The sequence below is a fragment of the Natator depressus genome, chromosome 21 (assembly GCF_965152275.1).
Source record: "Natator depressus isolate rNatDep1 chromosome 21, rNatDep2.hap1, whole genome shotgun sequence".
Classification (NCBI taxonomy): domain Eukaryota; kingdom Metazoa; phylum Chordata; order Testudines; family Cheloniidae; genus Natator; species Natator depressus.
This window is the reverse complement of record NC_134254.1, coordinates 8,531,938-8,549,138: the sequence shown is the minus strand read 5'-3', so window position 1 is coordinate 8,549,138 and position 17,201 is coordinate 8,531,938. Positions and strand designations below refer to the sequence as shown.

At 47.5% G+C, this 17,201-nt stretch overlaps 1 protein-coding gene across 1 annotated transcript; it reads left to right on the top strand.

Annotated features, from left to right (window-relative positions):
- Positions 1–11,385: 11,385 nt before the first annotated feature.
- On the top strand, positions 11,386–15,555 carry BTG2 (BTG anti-proliferation factor 2). The gene is made up of 2 exons (XM_074936157.1): positions 11,386–11,666; positions 13,044–15,555. Exons 1-2 carry the CDS (start codon positions 11,507–11,509, stop codon positions 13,382–13,384), a joined length of 501 nt encoding a protein of 166 aa, XP_074792258.1. The 5' UTR covers positions 11,386–11,506; the 3' UTR covers positions 13,385–15,555.
- The last annotated feature ends 1,646 nt before the right edge of the window (positions 15,556–17,201 follow it).

Genomic DNA, 17,201 nt, shown 5'->3' with positions numbered 1-17,201 from the left:
CGTTCCATTCCTGCTCTTCCCCAATCACCCTGTGTGACCTTTGGGGCAAGTCTGTCTGTACTCAGTTCCTCATCAGTACAATGGGGATAACAGTCCAGCCCTGCTTCACGGGGGTGATGTGAGGCTACATTATAGATGGTGATGTGCTCAGGTACTGTGGTGATGGGGCTCATAAAAGTGCCCAAGATCGATCCCTCCAGAAACCCAGCGGCTCTGGTTCTGCTCATCATACAGGTGCAATTCACTTGTTTTCCCACTCTCATCAGGTCTCATTCAGCAAGGCCAAGTGGCTTGCCATGGGCAAATCACTCCTTAGTCAAGCGGGCTCAGAAGAACGCAAACATGCCTGGTTCCCAGTCCTGGGCTCAGAGGACTAGACCATGCCCCTTTGGTGAGCACGCGTAAAGGCCTCCTAATCCTTATAAATGAATTGCTTCGTCAGAGGGCTCCATGGTTCAAAAGCAGGGCAGGGCTCGCGGTGCCTGGAAACAGGGTGGGTTCTGGTCCAGCACAGGAGGTCTCCCAGTGTCTGCCCTGGCATCTCCATTTTCTTCCCGAGGCCGCCACTGACGTCTCAGATTCAGCAAAGTGGCCTCCCCTTATCCTGGCTGTGATGAGGGCTTCCTGACAAAGCAGCTGAACAGTCACAGCTTCCGAGCAGCCTCAGCCAAGACCCGTCACAGGAAGGGGAAAGTTTCTCCAAAACATCCGTTCTTTTATAAAGAGAAAGTGCAGCAGCGCCAGTGGCTGCCAAAGGCTTTTGGACCAAGCCTGGCTCTTTACAGATTCCTGCCTTGGAATTCACGAGCATGTTCCTTGCATTCCTCTGGACCAGGCACGTCCAGCTTGGGGAACGTGAGTCGTGGGGAGGCTTGTCAGGAACAACACGAATGTCACCGCATCCAAACAAACACAAAGGAGACATACCCAGGTGCAACCAGCTCTTGGGAGCTGTTGCGTCGATTGTAACAACCTCCCTCCTAGCTGCTGTTACCTGTTCCCCATCTCCTTAGGGCTGCCTTTGCCTTCAGCCCAGATAGGGTTCCTCCCACGCCTCAGAAAGAAATGCACCCCTAGTCTGGGTTTCTTTGCTCTGTCACCAGAGCTCATGAGCCAGTCACCAGCAGTGGTGTGTTTCATAGAGTTTGAGGCCAGAAAGGACCACCAGATCATCTAGTCTGACCTGTATATCACGGGCCCTAAACACAACCCAACCACCTCCACACCCTGCCCAGCAACCAAAATTAGAGCAAAATATTGCAGCCCAGAAGGTTTTGCTCACCCCTTATTGTCACAGGAACAAAGCTTTCTATGTGTGTGGGGGGGTGGAAATCATCAATGCCATTGCTGCTGGGTGGGGTGGTGGTGGGGATGTAACTCTAAGGGGTATGCATGGAACGGCAGGTTGGCAAGCAGTGCATTGACTTCTACCCAGGCTTGCAGTGCCGCTGGGACAGTTTTTGGAGTGGGGGGTGATGAGCTGCACCTCCCTTTATCCCTGTCCGCGCTCCTCACCGCCCCCTAGAGCTGGGGCCGGGAGCAGGGCCGTGGCTCGGGGAAGGGGGGATGTGGACGGGGTAAGGCGGTCGAGGTGGGGGCCACAGCTAGGGGCGGGTGCGGAGCCCCGGGCGCGGGGCCAGCGGCTGGGACCCCGCATGCAGGGCCAGCGGCAGAGCCCTTGGGCCCAGACCTGGTGGCTGGGCAGGACTCCGGGGCTGGCAACTGGGTGGGATTCAGGACCAGTGACCGAGTGGGATCTGGGGCCAGCAGCAGAGCGCTCAGGCAGCAGTGGGGCTGGTGGCCAGGACTCTGGGCAGCAGGGGTGCGGAGCCAGCGGCCGGGATGCCGGGCACAAAACCTGGGGGTGCTGCAGCATCCCCCGCACTCCTCCTTCCCGCGCCTATGCAGGCTTGGGAGCTTTGTGGATGACACTGAGGGCCTCACAGATAGCATCAGAGACACACAGCTGAACAACGTGAAGACAACTTTTATATTCATCACTCGAGCTCTGCACTGGAAGGGCGTTCAACGTTGCTGAGGAAGACCTGGGCGGGGGGGGGGGGTAGAGGGGTGGGAAGAGGGTGTAGACGCATGCCAAGTTGTTCCCTTTCGTCCCCTGCAAGACTCTAAACTATCTGGAAGATTCTGGGTTCTGTATTTTTCAGGGAGTTCATCTTATTCCCTCAAATCAATTCCCCTCTAATATAAACTATATCAGCCATGTTAGTAAGGAAGCCCCTCAAACAGATTTCTTCAGCTGGAGGATGAGGCTTTGATCCTGTTGCCCTTACTCATGTGAGCCATCTCTACCCGCATGAGTAATTCTATCGACTCCTTCAAAGTGTTGCAGAACTGGGCCCTGAGATATAGCAAACAAATCAAAGGCCTTCCTCAGATATGCCTGAGCAAGCTGTGTCCATTTTGGCCTAGTGGTGCTGTCCTAGGAAGTACATACTTTCTCTGTTCAGAGGGGAGAAGTTTAACCCTTCTCTGGCAAAGTATCATCTGTTTATGGGAACATATTGTCCCACAGCAAGCTACAGTGGGGTAGGGGTAGGGATGAAACACAGGGAAAGGTCTGGAGCAGGCTGTTCTGCTCCTGTGTATGACCAAGCAGCTGGCAGGGCAAGCCATGTTTAACTTGAACATGTTTCACTTCCAAATGTGCCTTTTCCCTAATAACGCCCTGTAACAAGCTCCTGGGCTTCAGTAAAGTGAGCCTGGAGCAACGTGCAGAATTGAGCAATAGAACAAATCCTTGGAGACGTCCCAAGGTTCTGAGCTGAAAATTGTAAATGGTTCAGAGTTCCCCTCGCCCCGCACACACTCTGAGACTAAACACCCTTCTCACTCCACTTCTAATATGGGTAATATAATGTCCCCAGAAACAACACTGATGTACTAGCTAGTGCTGAAATGCACGTTCAGTCCTTCATGATGAAGCTGTTTTGAGGTGCTTCGTTAGTAATAGAGAGGGGTCCAAACTAAAAGCCTGGATCCAAACGGTGCAGATTCAGAATCCAAATCCAGACGTTTTTGCCAATAGCCCCTTCCTTTACAATGAGCCAATCACAGCCCACACGAGCCATTTTGCTAAGAGAGCAGTTGCTCCTCGAGGGGCTTAGTCTGATTGATCCCCCAGGCCTGCCTGTGTCGCTCCTATCCGGCTAACAGAACACAAACTCTGCGTCTGCTGCTGCCTTCCAGCTGTATTTTTGTGTTCGCTATTAACGAGGCGGGAGCTAATGCAGCGTACTGGCCGAACCGAAGTCCACGTGCCATAGGAAGGCACCGAATGCAGGGGCAGGAGGAATCCAAGCAGCAACCCTTGTCCCACCCTCCTCGCCCAGGTGCAAAGAATTCCAGGGCAGTGCCAGGCATGGCGAGGAGCACTTGGGACTAGTTTTAGGGCCTCTTTCCAAGTCCACCCGCCCCCTCTGGTATTAGAAGAATCTCTTTCTAAATTTGGGATTAACCCTCTGGTCACACCCAGGTTTGGATGCCAGAGTGTTGCTCCGTCTGTGTGGGTGATTCTCTCTTCACAGGGAGCTGGGAGGTTCATACTGCACTCAGCAGTGAGGGGCAGAGCCAGAGTCTGTTCTTGGGGCACTCGTCTCCGCCGTCTCTCCTCTCCCTGACGTCTGTCCATCTGTTATGCTTCAGCCACCATGGTCTCTGATCTAGGAGTAAATTCTCCCCACCATGCATACACTGCTCCAGCAGCATACGGGGGTCAAGTAAAGCCCCCACAATGGATGGGGGAAGACCTCCGACAACAGAGGAACAGCATAGCAGCCATTGCATCCATCGCAAGCCCTGACATCCAGGGCAGGACAAGATGGGGGTGGGTTGGGGGAGGAGGCCCACAGCACACGGTGCCATTAGGATTCTGGCCTTTGCCAAGCTGTCATAAGTTAAACCAGCCGTGAGTGGTTTCAAGCACCGGAGCAGCCCAGAACTCGGAGGGTTTAAGGCCACTTCTGCGCTCGTCTTTCCTGGGCTGCACCTTGTGCACTGAATCTCCTGGAGGTGCTCAAATAAGTTTGTTAGTCTCTAAGGTGCCACAAGTCCTCCTTTTCTTTTTGTTGAATATCTGGAGGTGCAGCACAGACTCGGACTCTCAGGCAGCAGCTGATCCCACAGTCCTGCATTAAATATGCCACTTGCCCCATTTGCCATGCCCCTCCGCGTAGGTATCAGATTTCATACGTCTCCAAGAGCCAGGTCCCCTAGAATCCAATATGAAGAGCTCTACCTGCTGGCTTTTTGGGCATCCAGGGTAGGGTGACCAGATGTCCCGATTTTATAGGGACAGTCCTGATTTTTGGGTCTTTTTCTTATATAGGCTCCTATTACCCCCTACCCTGTCCTGATTTTTCACACCTGCTGTCTGGTCACCCTAGTGCAGGGTCTCAGTGGCCCCTATGGATTGTTCATCTTCTAGTCTAAGCAATTCTTTGGAGACCTTAAGGACAGACAGCATAAAAATGTGTCCCGCTCAGGAGCCACCCTATCCCAGCCAGGGTGTCAGACACTTCTGAGCTAGCTAGTAAATTTGCTCAACTGCTGCTACTGTGACTCCTGCCATTTTACTCTTCACTGACAATTGAGTTGCTATGGTGCTGAGCGACATGTTATTCCACATTAATACTCTGAATCCTCCAGCAACGTTTATTGCCTCTTTGGCAGCTACTCAGTCGCGCTGGTGTCCTCTGGCCACCTTCCAGTTTGGGGGAGGTAGTTTACATTCTAACCACCTACAAATTCCCCTCCTGTAGTTTCAGTCGGAGGTGTTCTTTTTTTTTTCTTAACTTCTCTTTTTCTAAGAAAAGAACAACCTTTAGGTAGCCTGGCTTTATTTCAGGGAAGTGTGAAGTGGTTCCTATATATAGCACTCTGCGATCCCTTAGAAGGAAAGGTGCTGCCAATCAGTATATAAACAAGAGATGGACCTGAGTGGGGAGGTTTGGATTTAAACTCTGAACTCTTACGAAATTGCAGGACGTTCTGGTTCAGCCCATTTTAAAGCTGGGTTGAAATAACGGGCAGTGTTATTCCATGGATAGGGACCTGTCCTGCGAGTCAGGAGATCTGGGTTCTGTTCCTAGCGCTGCCATGAGACTTTGGACAAGCCACTTCACTGCTGTGTGCCTCAGTTTCTCCTCCCACCTGTTGGCTGTCTTTTCTACTGTAAACTTTTTAGGATAGGGACTGCCTTTATAATGCCTAGCACACTGGGACCCTGAGCCAGGCACTGCTGTCATACTAATAATGAAGCTGGGTACTGGATCCAAATGTCCCCCAATTTTTTGTGGCGAGTGGGTGGGCAGGGGAAATCGGAGCTTGTGTTCTAGTTGGAGTTGCCTCTGATATTTACTTATTAGGGGACTTTTCTACAGAAAGAGGAAAGGAGCAGGCCAGCTGACGTGGCAAGCCTCAGTGTGATTGTAATAAGGTAGAGTTGCCTGGGGGACTGCTGGCCTTCTGCATGTGTCTGTGTTTCGAAACGTGCTGTTTATCTTGCTTGCAGGAGGCTGGAACTGTGGGAAGATGTTTTTGAGAGAGATATATTGATTTGCAGAGTTCGTCAAGCATGATGGTGAAGTAGTGTTGAGGGGCAAGTCTTGCTGCATTGCTCCCTGCTTCACCTATCTCCCCAGCGCTTCCTTTCTCCCTCTGCTCCCCTGGCCCTCCCTCTGTTCCATCCAGTGCTACATCCAGCTCTGTCATGCTAATTTTTGCTTGCTCCTCTTCTGTTAGAGAAAGGCCTCAACCAGGACTCTGGATCTGAACACTCCTCATCTCCCGAGTCATTAATCTAGGTCCAGGCTTCGCAGCTAGCTGCTTTCTCTATAATGGGCCCAACTAAAACCCCACATCTGCAAAGCCCCAAACTCAGTGATGTTTAGCTCTGGATCCAAATTTTGCTGCTTAGGCTGATCTCTCATTTCTTTCTGCCCATGCCACCTCCTTCGGTTTTGCTCCGCAACGTGAATCATTGACACAAGCAAGGTGGGGTGGGAGGAGCTGCATTCTAAAAAGAGGATGTGGAACTTTAACCAGATGCGAGGGACAGGAAACCAGCTCCGAAACAGACAGTGAGATCACCAGCTCACCTTCTCTGGCAAGATTTCTGCATTGGGGTGTTTCTGCCTGGGCTTGTTCTCCTACTGGCAGTGTCACTCTTTGAATACACAGCTTCTTCTAAGATAAGTTACTGTAATGAGGTGAGGGAGAGTACCATCAGCACACGGGACGTGATTTTTCACCCACAATTCTTTCTCCCTGAAGTTAGCTGGAGCTGTGGATGCCCACCATCCTTGAAAATCAGCCCAGAAGTCTTAAGAAAATTAGAAGAAAATTCATTCAGTTCCCCATCACCACCATTCTTCCATTGAGTACAGTAAGAAGGTGATATCAATTGCTTAAAGTATCTCAGCCTAGACCCTCATTCAAAAAAAGTCAGGCATGTTTTACAAAGGGAAAAATTCCTGGTGATAAGAAAAGTGGAGTTCAGAGGGGCAACCCTGGGAAGTTGCTCCCCTGGGAATGTTGTTTGCACTACAGAAACAACCACGTCCAAACACGGTTGTGAAATATGGCTGTCACCCAACTGTATATAAATGCATTCTTGCCTGGGTGGACAGGGAGAAAAAAGATGTTGTAATCGTGTTTTATGGGCCTGTATATATTCCAAGTCTAACTGTGCTGGTGCTATGCCTAGAAATACATGTGCTAAAATGTCTTATCCACACGCCAAACACTGTGATAGAATCATGTTCCGAAATCTAAGTAAGCCAACAGCACAAAGGACCAGCTTTTGAGAAAGAGCTTCTATTTAGGCACCAGAGCCAGCGGCTAGATCTTCAGAGGAGCTCAGCACATTGGGTGCATGCTGCGTTCTGAACTGAGCTACAGGGGGGCGAGTACTTGAAAATCTGGCCCTAGCTGCGAGACAACGATGCGCTTTGTTTTCCATCCCCACACTTTTCCTTGCACTTATCACAGTTAGGTGACAGCTACCATGTGGTTTCACAACCATGTGGTTTTAAAAGCGGTTTGATGTTTGCAACATAGGCAGAATTTTGTTGTGACCTCTGTCTCTGGTGTTCAGGATCTGAACTGGCTCACGACCTACAGCTGTGTTTAAACATAGTGGCCTTGCCCACCTCGGTCCTCCCCACCCGGAAATTTACATTGATTTGTCCTTGTTGTTGGCAGCTAACAGGTTGCTGCTGGCATTATAACCATCATGGATAAACCAGTTCTGAGCAGGCCTAAACTAACTAGGGCGTGAAATGGGCCGGGTTGTCTGGGGCAGATAAAGATGAGATAAGGTCTGTTTCCAAGCAACAATAGTACAGAAGATTATGTACTGATACAAAGTGACAACATAATACATAGTGGGTTGCTGTCCCGTTAAAGAACTATGGAAAAAGTGTATTTGATTTCCTTTACATGCAGATGGTCGGCCTGTGTAGGTGCCTTGGCCTGCTGAGGCCGGGCTTTGACTGTGGGTTGAAAACCAACTGTTAACCTTTATTTAAACATGGGTTCCAGCAAAACCGGTTTGAAATCTGGTTTGACTGGCTGGGATAAGCAGGGCCACACACTGTCTGAAAACACAAGTGTGAACTTGTTTCCTGCCAGACCGGTTTTAAATCTAGTTTGGCTAATCGGTGTGGACAAACCCCGATTTTAAAAACGTTTTGATTAAATAACCGAACCCACTTGCCAGCCAAACCCACATCTGAAACTGGTTTAGCTGGAATGGTTTTGAAACCAAATTAAAACTCCTGATTTCAATTATTATTTTAAAATAATGTTGTTTTTGCTGTACGCTTCCAAAGCAATTGGCAAACACATAGGACACTGCCCTGAACAGATTACAATCTAAAGTGAGCATCCTGAAACTGGGTCAGAGGGGGGCCAGACTCCTGTTCCCACACAGATTCCCATTCGTATCAGTGGGAATTTGCGTTGGTGTTAGGGTTCGTGTGCCGCTGGAGTATAGACTCTTCCTAAATCAATGGAAGGGGTTTCTCTGCTGATTGTAGGTAATTCACCTGCCGGTAGCTAGGTCAACAGAAGAATTCTTCCATCAACTTAGCGGCGTCTTGACTGGAGGTTAGGTTGACCTAACTATGGTGTTGAGAATGTGAAATATTTCACTGCCCAGAGTGATGCAGCTAGCGTGACCTACATTTTGGGGGTTGATCAGGCTTTAGTTAGATAAGGCCAACACACAAGGCGACACACTGAACAATAGCGAGTGCCTGAGACGTGCAGGTGTATTGCTGACGACAGAGTCAGGAAGGTTGCTGGAAGAGCTGAGGATTAAGGAGGGATGTAGCAGAGAGGGTTTAGCAGGTCTGAACTGAGAAACGGTGTCATCACATAGTTTGGCTAGTTGGTGAGGAAGGGGGAGGACAAAAACCAAAACGTGTCCCCCATGATCAGGGTAACAGTTGTAAGACCATTGTTAACACCTACTATATTAAAACATCCATTTGTAGTTAGCACAGTTCTGATCCCGCGGTGGGTTGAGTTTTAAGTGCCAGACCTATTTGCTCGTCCCATGGTAAAGAGAGCCATTGGCCCAACGGAGCCCAGCACTGAAGACAGCTAATGTTCTCACACGATCATGATAGCTTTCGCTGATTCTGAACACCACAAATACTACAGAGAAAAGTCCTTATCTAAAATGTGGGTTTTAATATTTCCTTTCTCCCGGCCTTTATCTTTTTTTGTCTCGTTAGTTTGTAAACTCTGCAGCAGGAACTGCCTCTCAGGGCTAGTCTACACAAGAAAAGTTACATTAGTAAAATGCCACCAGTTAGAAATATGACTTTTTTTTATCCCATATATTTATGCCAATATAAGCCCGAGTGGGATTGCAGGTATGTTGGTATAAAAGGGCCTTATACTGGTATAGCTTATTTTGCTTTCCAAACTGGAATAAACGATAGGCACTTTTAATACTGATATAACTAGGTCCACACAGGGGCTGGGAGGGAGGGAGGGAAGAGGAGGTTGCTGCTTTAACTACACCAATATAGTTAAAGCAGCAAAACTCTCCTGTATAGATGCGCCCTTATATTGTGTGGGTGTTAGGCATTATACAGTCACGAAGGGGGTCCTGAACCTGATCCCAGTGGGGCCCTCTAGGCATTGAAGTCATATAAATAACCTCATCCTGCACTATCCTTACTTCTATCTCACTTGCATCCATGTGCTTCTTTAAGCGTCACCGATTTAAAAAAATAGTCCTTTAAATGACTTTAATCTCTTGATTTATTTCAAAGCCTACAAGGACAAATCTGGTTTGTAGCAAGAGATTTGCCGGCTTCCTTGTACCCACTGATGAATGCAATGGCAGATGGGTGGGGGAGGGTAGGACACGGCTGTTACTTTGCTCCACTTTCAGGCTAGCTTGATACTCAATTGGGTGAACAGTGATCATTTTTACATGCGGATCCCAAACCTTTCTTAAGCTAGGGCAAGCACCAACCTTGGGTTTGCACAAAACTATAGGAGATCAATTTCTTAAAATAAACTTGTTCTAAACCGAAACAAGATTTTAAAGCTTTCCCCCCATCCTGATTTGTTGTGTAGAATGTTGCTGTGTGCTGTTTAATTACCATAGTGTTACCCTTCAGAAATGGCTGCATTTCAGTGGCAGGCAAAGAGTGTATCTCCTGATCCTACAATGGTCTGATTCCACACAAACACACACAGATTCTGCAATGGAGGTCTCATGCAGATCGGATTGCATAGAAAATGTGTTGGGTTTTTTTACATCAATTTTAACAAGAAAAATATAAAAACACTTTTGATTTGTCCCACCTGGTGCCTCAAATCCTCTCTGCTGAGAATGCCAATATGAAGTGTTAGGGATCATAATGTCTTATGTGATACTTACACACAAGGAACTTGACTCTGTGCAGTATTAACTCTGGAGCCTTTGAAATATCAGTCAATTTGTTAACTCTCTGTGGCTGATCAAAGCAGGCGAGGAAGGAGAGAAGGCCTGAAGTTGTGTCAGGTTGGGCTCCTTAAAAAATGAAACCCCAAATAACTAGTCACGGTTGAAAATGTTGGATTTAATATTATTCTTAATGCAAGTTTAGATTCTGGAGCAGTCATTGGGGAAAAGACCAACTCTTCACATATGCCAGCCCAATCCACCCATAGTCCGTAACACTGGTATCTCACAGGGATGTCTGAGAAGCTTAGTTGAATGAAGAATATTTGTTAAATGCTCTGAGACCCTCCCAGAAAACGCTGCTTTTGCCCACAGCCATCTCTGTAACATCTAAATGCCTTTCCCCATGGAGAGGATTACCATTTATTTAAATTTATGCAAATACTAAAAAGCACCTCTATCCATATGCTCCTGGCATCTTTGACATTAGTTGAAAATTAACAAGCAAAGTTCAGGAGTCCAGAGCAAAATAACCCACTACCAGCAAGTCCAACAACTCAGACAAAAAGCCAACAGAGTTGCTAGTACAGAAGACTGGGAGTCAATTTCATATAATGGTCGCTTGTATAAATTAGCGATTCTCAACCGGGGTACACACGTACCCCTGGGGGTAGGCAGCGGTCTTCCAGGGGTACAGCAACTCATCTAGAGAGTTGCCTAGTTTCACAACAGGCTACATAAAAAGCCCTAGCAAAGTCAATACAAACTAAAATTTCATACAAACAATGACTTGTTTATCCCACTCTGTATACTATACACAGCAATGTTTATATTCCAACTGATTGATTTTGTCATTACACGGTAAAAAGGGAACGCCAGCAATGTTTCAGTACTAGCGGGCTGTGGCACTTTTGGTTTTTTATGTCTGCTTTTGTAAGCGAGTAGTTTTGAAGTGAGGTGTAACTTGGGGGTACACAAGACAAATCGGACTCCTGAAAAAGGGGTGCAGTCGTCTGGAAAGGTTGAGAGCCACTGGTCTAAAGGGCTTCGTAACAATGCAAAGGCAGCTGTGTGACACTGCTAGGGTGACCAGCTGTCCCGATTTTATAGGGACAGTCCCGATTTTTGGGTCGTCTTCTTATATAGGCTCCTATTACACCCCCCCCCCCGTCTTGATTTTTCACACTTGCTGTCTGGTCACCCTAGACGCTGCGGTGCCCAGGCATGCCATGTGCCGTTCTTTCCCCTCCTCCTGCAGCCCCCCCCCAGGACAGACCCTAAAAATAGCCCCTCCTGGACCTCCCCCAGCCCGGCTCGCAGAGAGCCTGGCTTTCCCCGCACTCACGTCACTCCTTCCACCCTGCTGAGGTCACACCTCATTAGCATAGCAAAGCAGAGACTCAGCCAATCAGAGGCCGGGCCGCTGCTGACGCCTGTCGGGGAAGGGGTATAAAGGGTCCCGCTTCGCTGTTTCCCCTCCGAGACCGGCGCAGAGCCTGAGAGCGGTCGGTGGAGCGACGCCCCCCGCCCCCCTCCTACACCAGAGCCTTAAAGGGGCCGCGCCGCCCTCTGAGCCCAACCATGAGCCAGCGCTGGAGCGGGGTCAGCAGCAGCCGGGCGGACATGGTGCCCGAGATCGCCGCCGCCGTGGGCTTCGTGTCCAGCCTGCTCCGGACCCGGGGCTGCGTCAGCGAGCATCAGCTGCAGGTCTTCAGCGGGGCCCTGCAGGAGGCGCTCACAGGTGAGGGGGGGGGACACGCTCATTGCCCCCCTAGAGAGAGTGGGGGGCACCCCCTTGGGTGCTTGGGGCTCCCCCTCATGTGCCCTGTTGTGTGTGGTGGGGGGGGCTTATTCACCATATCCCAGCCTTTAGGGTCCCCTTCTCCCCAGTGTTCATTCTGTGCCACGTAAGCTTACGGTGCTGTAGGAATTTATTAGCCATTTGCTTCTTCACACCCCTCCCTTCCCCCCCTTTCAGCTGGTGTAAAGATGTAACACAGTACAGGGATTACTGTGGCTATCTCTTTTTTTTTTTTCTTTTTAAAGAAATTAACGAGTGAACGGTTAAACTCATATGTTAAAGGAGTGTCGTCACCTTGGCACAAATACAGCTCTATAAACACAGTCCTTCTCCCCACCGTCTGTGTCCCTATAACATAAGAAAGTACTTTGGGTGGGGGGGCAGCTGCATTGTTACATCAGGAGAAGGCAGGTCTGGAAGTGGCTCCTTGCTTCGCTGGGGTAAGGGGATCAGATGGAAACAGGATCTTGATCTTTCTGTGCTGCTGGGAGTTGGACCCCTTTGTTTCAGCAACTGGTGTCTAGGATCTTGTTTAGTTACATTGCAGTAAACTGAAAGGGTCCCTTTGATTTCAGTGGGCTTTGGATCAGGCCAACTTTGTGGGCAGGGGAAATGTTTCCTAACTTTGCTCTTGGGCTATGAGACATTAGGGCTCAGCTCTGCCATTTCCAGTTGAACATCAATGTGTCTTCAACTTGTTGCTAACAACCCCCTCTAGAAGTTTGTTCCTCTCTAGTCTTTGTTGCACGCTGATATTGGACTAGATAATGTCTCCCGGACTAAGACACGTCAGGATAACAAATACAAACCCACATGGGAGCTGGCTTTGTGGTTTATCAAAACTAAATGCATGATGCTTCTTGCGGAGGAACTAAACATTGCTCATGTACCCTGGTGTTTGAGTTTGGGAATACTGCCCCAGCCCTACCAAGCCAGAGCTCTGCATGCATATGGACTGGGCTCCAAGGCAGGCTGTTGCTGTACTGCCCCACAATCACAAATCAGGAGATGGAAAATATCTGCTGGGTCCCGTTTGTGTAGTCCGTTGTAGTTTCATTCCCTATAGTAATAGAGCAGACTGACGGGATTATTATAGTTAAGGTTAAAACAAGCTCCTTCTGCTGGTGCCTGGAGAATCCTAGCTCTGAATGTAAGAGCAAACAGCTCATGTGTAAACAACTGAAGTACTTAAGAAGGGCCTCCATGTTTTTTGGGGAGACTATTTTATACGAAGGGTGTCCTGCAAGTGCTGCTTGTTGTCCAGTTCGCTCCAGCAGGGTGTGCATGTCCACTTAGAAATTTCTTCTCTTCTTACAGAGCATTACAAACATCACTGGTTTCCTGAGAAACCCTTCAAAGGCTCTGGGTATCGCTGCATCCGAATCAATCATAAAATGGACCCCATTATCAGCAAAGCAGCTTGCCAGATCGGACTCAACCTCCAGCAGCTGTATCAGCTCCTGCCCAGTGAGCTCACGCTCTGGGTGGACCCGTACGAGGTGTCTTACCGGATCGGTGAAGATGGCTCCATCTGTGTTTTGTATGAAGCAGCGGCAGCAACACCTGTGAGCTCCTATGGGATGCTCACCTGTAAAAACCAGATGATGATGGGTCGCACGAGCCCTTCCAAAAACTACATGATGACTGTCTCCAGCTAAATGCTCCTAGCGCTCTTACACTGCGAAGACCTAGGCTACTGTATACCTCACTGGAGGATCTATTTTTAAATGAAGAGCTATTTATATTTTTTAAAAAAAGCAAGAAAATCCCAAATTTAAATATCAGACACTGCTCTGTAGCAAAGCAGTGTTAGGTGCCTTTTTTCTTTTTTAAAGCTGTTGCAAGCTTATGAGTTTTTATTATGAAGCCAATATCTACCTAATTAGTGTTGAATGACAATTTGGGTGGGTGGGCTTGCCTGTCTGGGCAGCTTGGGGTGGAGGAGCCAAATGGGGTAGAGGGAAATACAGCATTTCTAAAGAGTATTTTTAACTATGGAGTAAGCGCTGAGCAACTGTGAATGAAAAGGCTAGAATACCTAGCAGGTGGGGCTTTTAAAGATTGTATAAACAACTTACCCCCCTCTCGCCCCCAAGTTGACTGGAGTGTCATGACCCCCTGAGAAGTCTATTCTAGCCTTGATTGTTGGCGATAAAAAAAAAAAAATCGCCTACTCCATTACACTGATAAGGGGTTGCAATTTCATCACCTCTCTGCCCCCCCATTCCCCCAGCAAGCCTGAGCAATTTGTGGCCTAAAGTTTCTGATCCTTAATCAGTTTTGACTGAGCCCAATGTTCAGGATTTGGCCCTGAAACGGTTTGGTAGTTCCCAACGCACATTTGTAATTCGCCAAAGTGCCAGACCAATGTGAATTGATCTACCTGCTGGGGAACACGTCTTTACCAGGACTTTGTCTGTTCACTGCCTTGTTACTGACCAACTGAAGCCCCTGCCAGTGACCCTTTAAGAGGTGACTTAAAAACACAAGGCACTTAAGACTCTTTATTTTCAATGAAACTTCCTCAGATTAGTTTCAAAGCACACTGGGTTTTTTTGCCTTCCTGTTTTGAACTGGCAAATGATTTGCCTAACTAGAGCTGTTCCTTCCTAGCCTTTTATGACTCAAGTTCTCAGACACTGTGCAATATATTTCCAGATCTTGGGCACTCTGGAGAAGGAAGGGGATTCCTCTTTGCCACAATTCTTTCCCCCACCCCCTCCGACCCCCTTTTAAAAAAGATAATTAACTGTTTTTGATCGCTTCCTATGTGCAAACTTGGGTTCAGGCTTTTGTAGGGTTTTTACCAGCATTTGAACTCCTGAACTGGAAAACTCAACATATCGTTTAAAGAGGCCCAATGGCCTGTGCTTATCCCCCACGCAGTTTTAATTCTCACTAAAGAGATCTGACTTGTAAAGCTGAAGTTACATCACACCAGCTGTAACTTCTCTCGTCAGCAAAGCAGAAGTTAGAATGAAGCACTCTAGAGCCTTTTGTGAGCTGACAGTGAGTTGAATTGTGCAATATTTTTCATCACCATGAAGGGAAATACGTGGATGCTTCTGTACTGTAAATTTCCCTTCCAAGAAAAGTATCGGTTCAAAGTGCTGTGTGGGATCCTTCTTTCTTATCTGGTGTCTTGATAGTTCTCACTCATACGTTTTCATCAAGTTTCCCGAACAAACCAGCGTTCGCTTTTCTACACTCCCTTCCCAAATACTGGTACTTGGTTTGTTTATCAATTTGGTGTGATGAATGCAAATCTTATCTTTATATGCTCCACGCCCTCTCTCCTATTAAAAACAGTGCTTTTGAAAAAAACAAATTCCTACACTACCATTGTTCCAATCAAGCCCCTTCTTCTCTGTTTTTTTTGGTTTGGTTTTTTTCTTTAAGAAAATCCTACCAAATTTCATGCTGTTAACTCTATGCCAGGAATTTAGTATTAAGTTTTGTTTGCTTTCAAACCAACCAAATTCAGACAGAATCAGTTTTTTGTAGCTTGTTACACGTAAAAGCTGTGAATGAAGTGTGTTCTCTGTTGCCTTCTCAAGCCTGTTGCAGAGCTGAAGAACTGTACCGTAGTGTCTGTTGGGTTTTCTCCTCTTTCATTTTTTTTTTTTTTTTTTTTTAAAAACCGAGCTGGACCGTTGAGCGGGACCTGCTTTGTATCTGGTGAAAATGGTAGGACGTTTGTAAGCTATTTTTTGAGAAGGGGAGGGAATAATACTAATTGTACAGTAGTGTTTTTATATACAAAATGTACAGATTCACTGACCAATGTACACTTTTGTTACTTTAATAAAAATGTAGCAATTCAGATGAACTACGTTGTGCTGAGAAACTCATCTGTGCTGGTGGATTGTTCACAAAAGGGCGTTATGGTCTTACCTAAACACTGACCGCTAAAGACTGTGTGCACAGACATAAAATCCACATTTGAAAAAGATGAGCTTCACCCTCAATGTGCTGAGCTCTGATCTTAAAAATCAAAAAATGAAAACTCTAGGGGGAAAAAGGAGCAGGGCTGACCTACAGCATGCTGAAGTCCGTGACAAGATATCAGTGAGGTTTTGAATTGGGCACCAGTTCCCATCCAGAGTGCACTGTAGTGTCAATTGGGTATCCTTCCATTGCTGGAGGAAAGGGGTCATAAAGAACATGGAGGTGGAATAGCTTCCTCAACCTCTGTTTTGATGCTTCCACTATGGTTAAAAAATATGGAATTATAGAATGAGAGATGAGGTGTCCTCTTACATCTGTCCCCTTGCCACTGTGAAACGTCTAATGATGGCCCTCCCTTTGCTATGGAGGATCCCAAACTACATGGTGCCTACAGAGTACCTGCGCAATCCCAAGTAAACAATGTTCCATAAATCAGTATCCCTAAAGCTCGCTGTCGTCCTTCCAAATGGACAAGCCAGTAGATGCTTTCTGACAGAAGTCCTTGAGAGAGATCATTGGCCAGAAAAACCTTTGATCCAATGACTCCAGTCCACTGAAGGATCTGCAGCTGTCATGAAAATGGCAGTTAGAGTTGATTCAGGGCCTACGGTACTTGTCTCCAGTATATACTATCAATTCATTCACCTTTTGAGAGGTGGCTCTTCAGCGCATCATTTTCAAGGAATGGTTCCTGCAAGGAACCGTAAAAGTGGTATTTAGGGAGGAGAGTCAAGCTGGAATGCTGAAGAGGCTGGTTGTGGTGTGGTTAAAATTGCCCCTGTTACAGGACGGAATCTGAAGCCCATTGAAATCGAATAAGACACTCCCGTTGACTTTGATCTCAAACCCACTGAAGTCTCTAACACCAGTGGGCTTTGAATGGGATCCTGTTATTTACTTGTATTGTGGTAACACCTAGGACTACAGGTCATAAACCCACACCCCATTGTGCTAGGCACTGTACAAACAGATCAAAAGATCATTGCTGCCCTAAAAAGTTAAGGTAATGACAAAGCACCAACACAAAATAGCACCTGCCTCAGATCAGTATAAATAAGGCCCCCACAAGGGAAGATAAAGTGGATTCTTCCCATTTGTTTTTTACTACCTCAATACCTCTTTGCATCCATGATACAGAAGTTAGGTCAGCATAGGTGCTGTGACGGACACTGCTTCCCTTGAAAGTCACCCCTCAATAAACACTTATGCCATATCTCCACAACAGGCACTGCTGGGCCATAGCTCTGCTGCTGTAACCCTGGAGCACAGGCCCAAACTACAGTGGTGTTTTTCCATTGCTGTAGCCACTCCCCCCTCCTGATCGACAGGTGCTAGGTCAAGGGAAGAGTCCTTTAGTCAACCTAGCTGTGTCTATACTGGGGGTTAGGTCAGCATAGGTAGGGCATACACACGTGTGAAGTTTTCACACACATCCCCTCCCCCAAGTGCTGCAGCTAAGTTTGCAGTGTAGACTAAACCTTTAATTGCCCACTGCTTATGAAACAGGGGTTTTAAAGAAGAATGGCT

Excerpts from the sequence above, each read along its gene's own strand:
- BTG2 (XM_074936157.1), top strand. The coding sequence starts at position 11,507 with ATGAGCCAGCGCTGGAGCGGGGTCAGCAGCAGCCGGGCGGACATGGTG. Across the intron at positions 11,667-13,043 it reads CCTGCAGGAGGCGCTCACAG|AGCATTACAAACATCACTGG; the intron begins GTGAGGGGGGGG and ends CTCTTCTTACAG.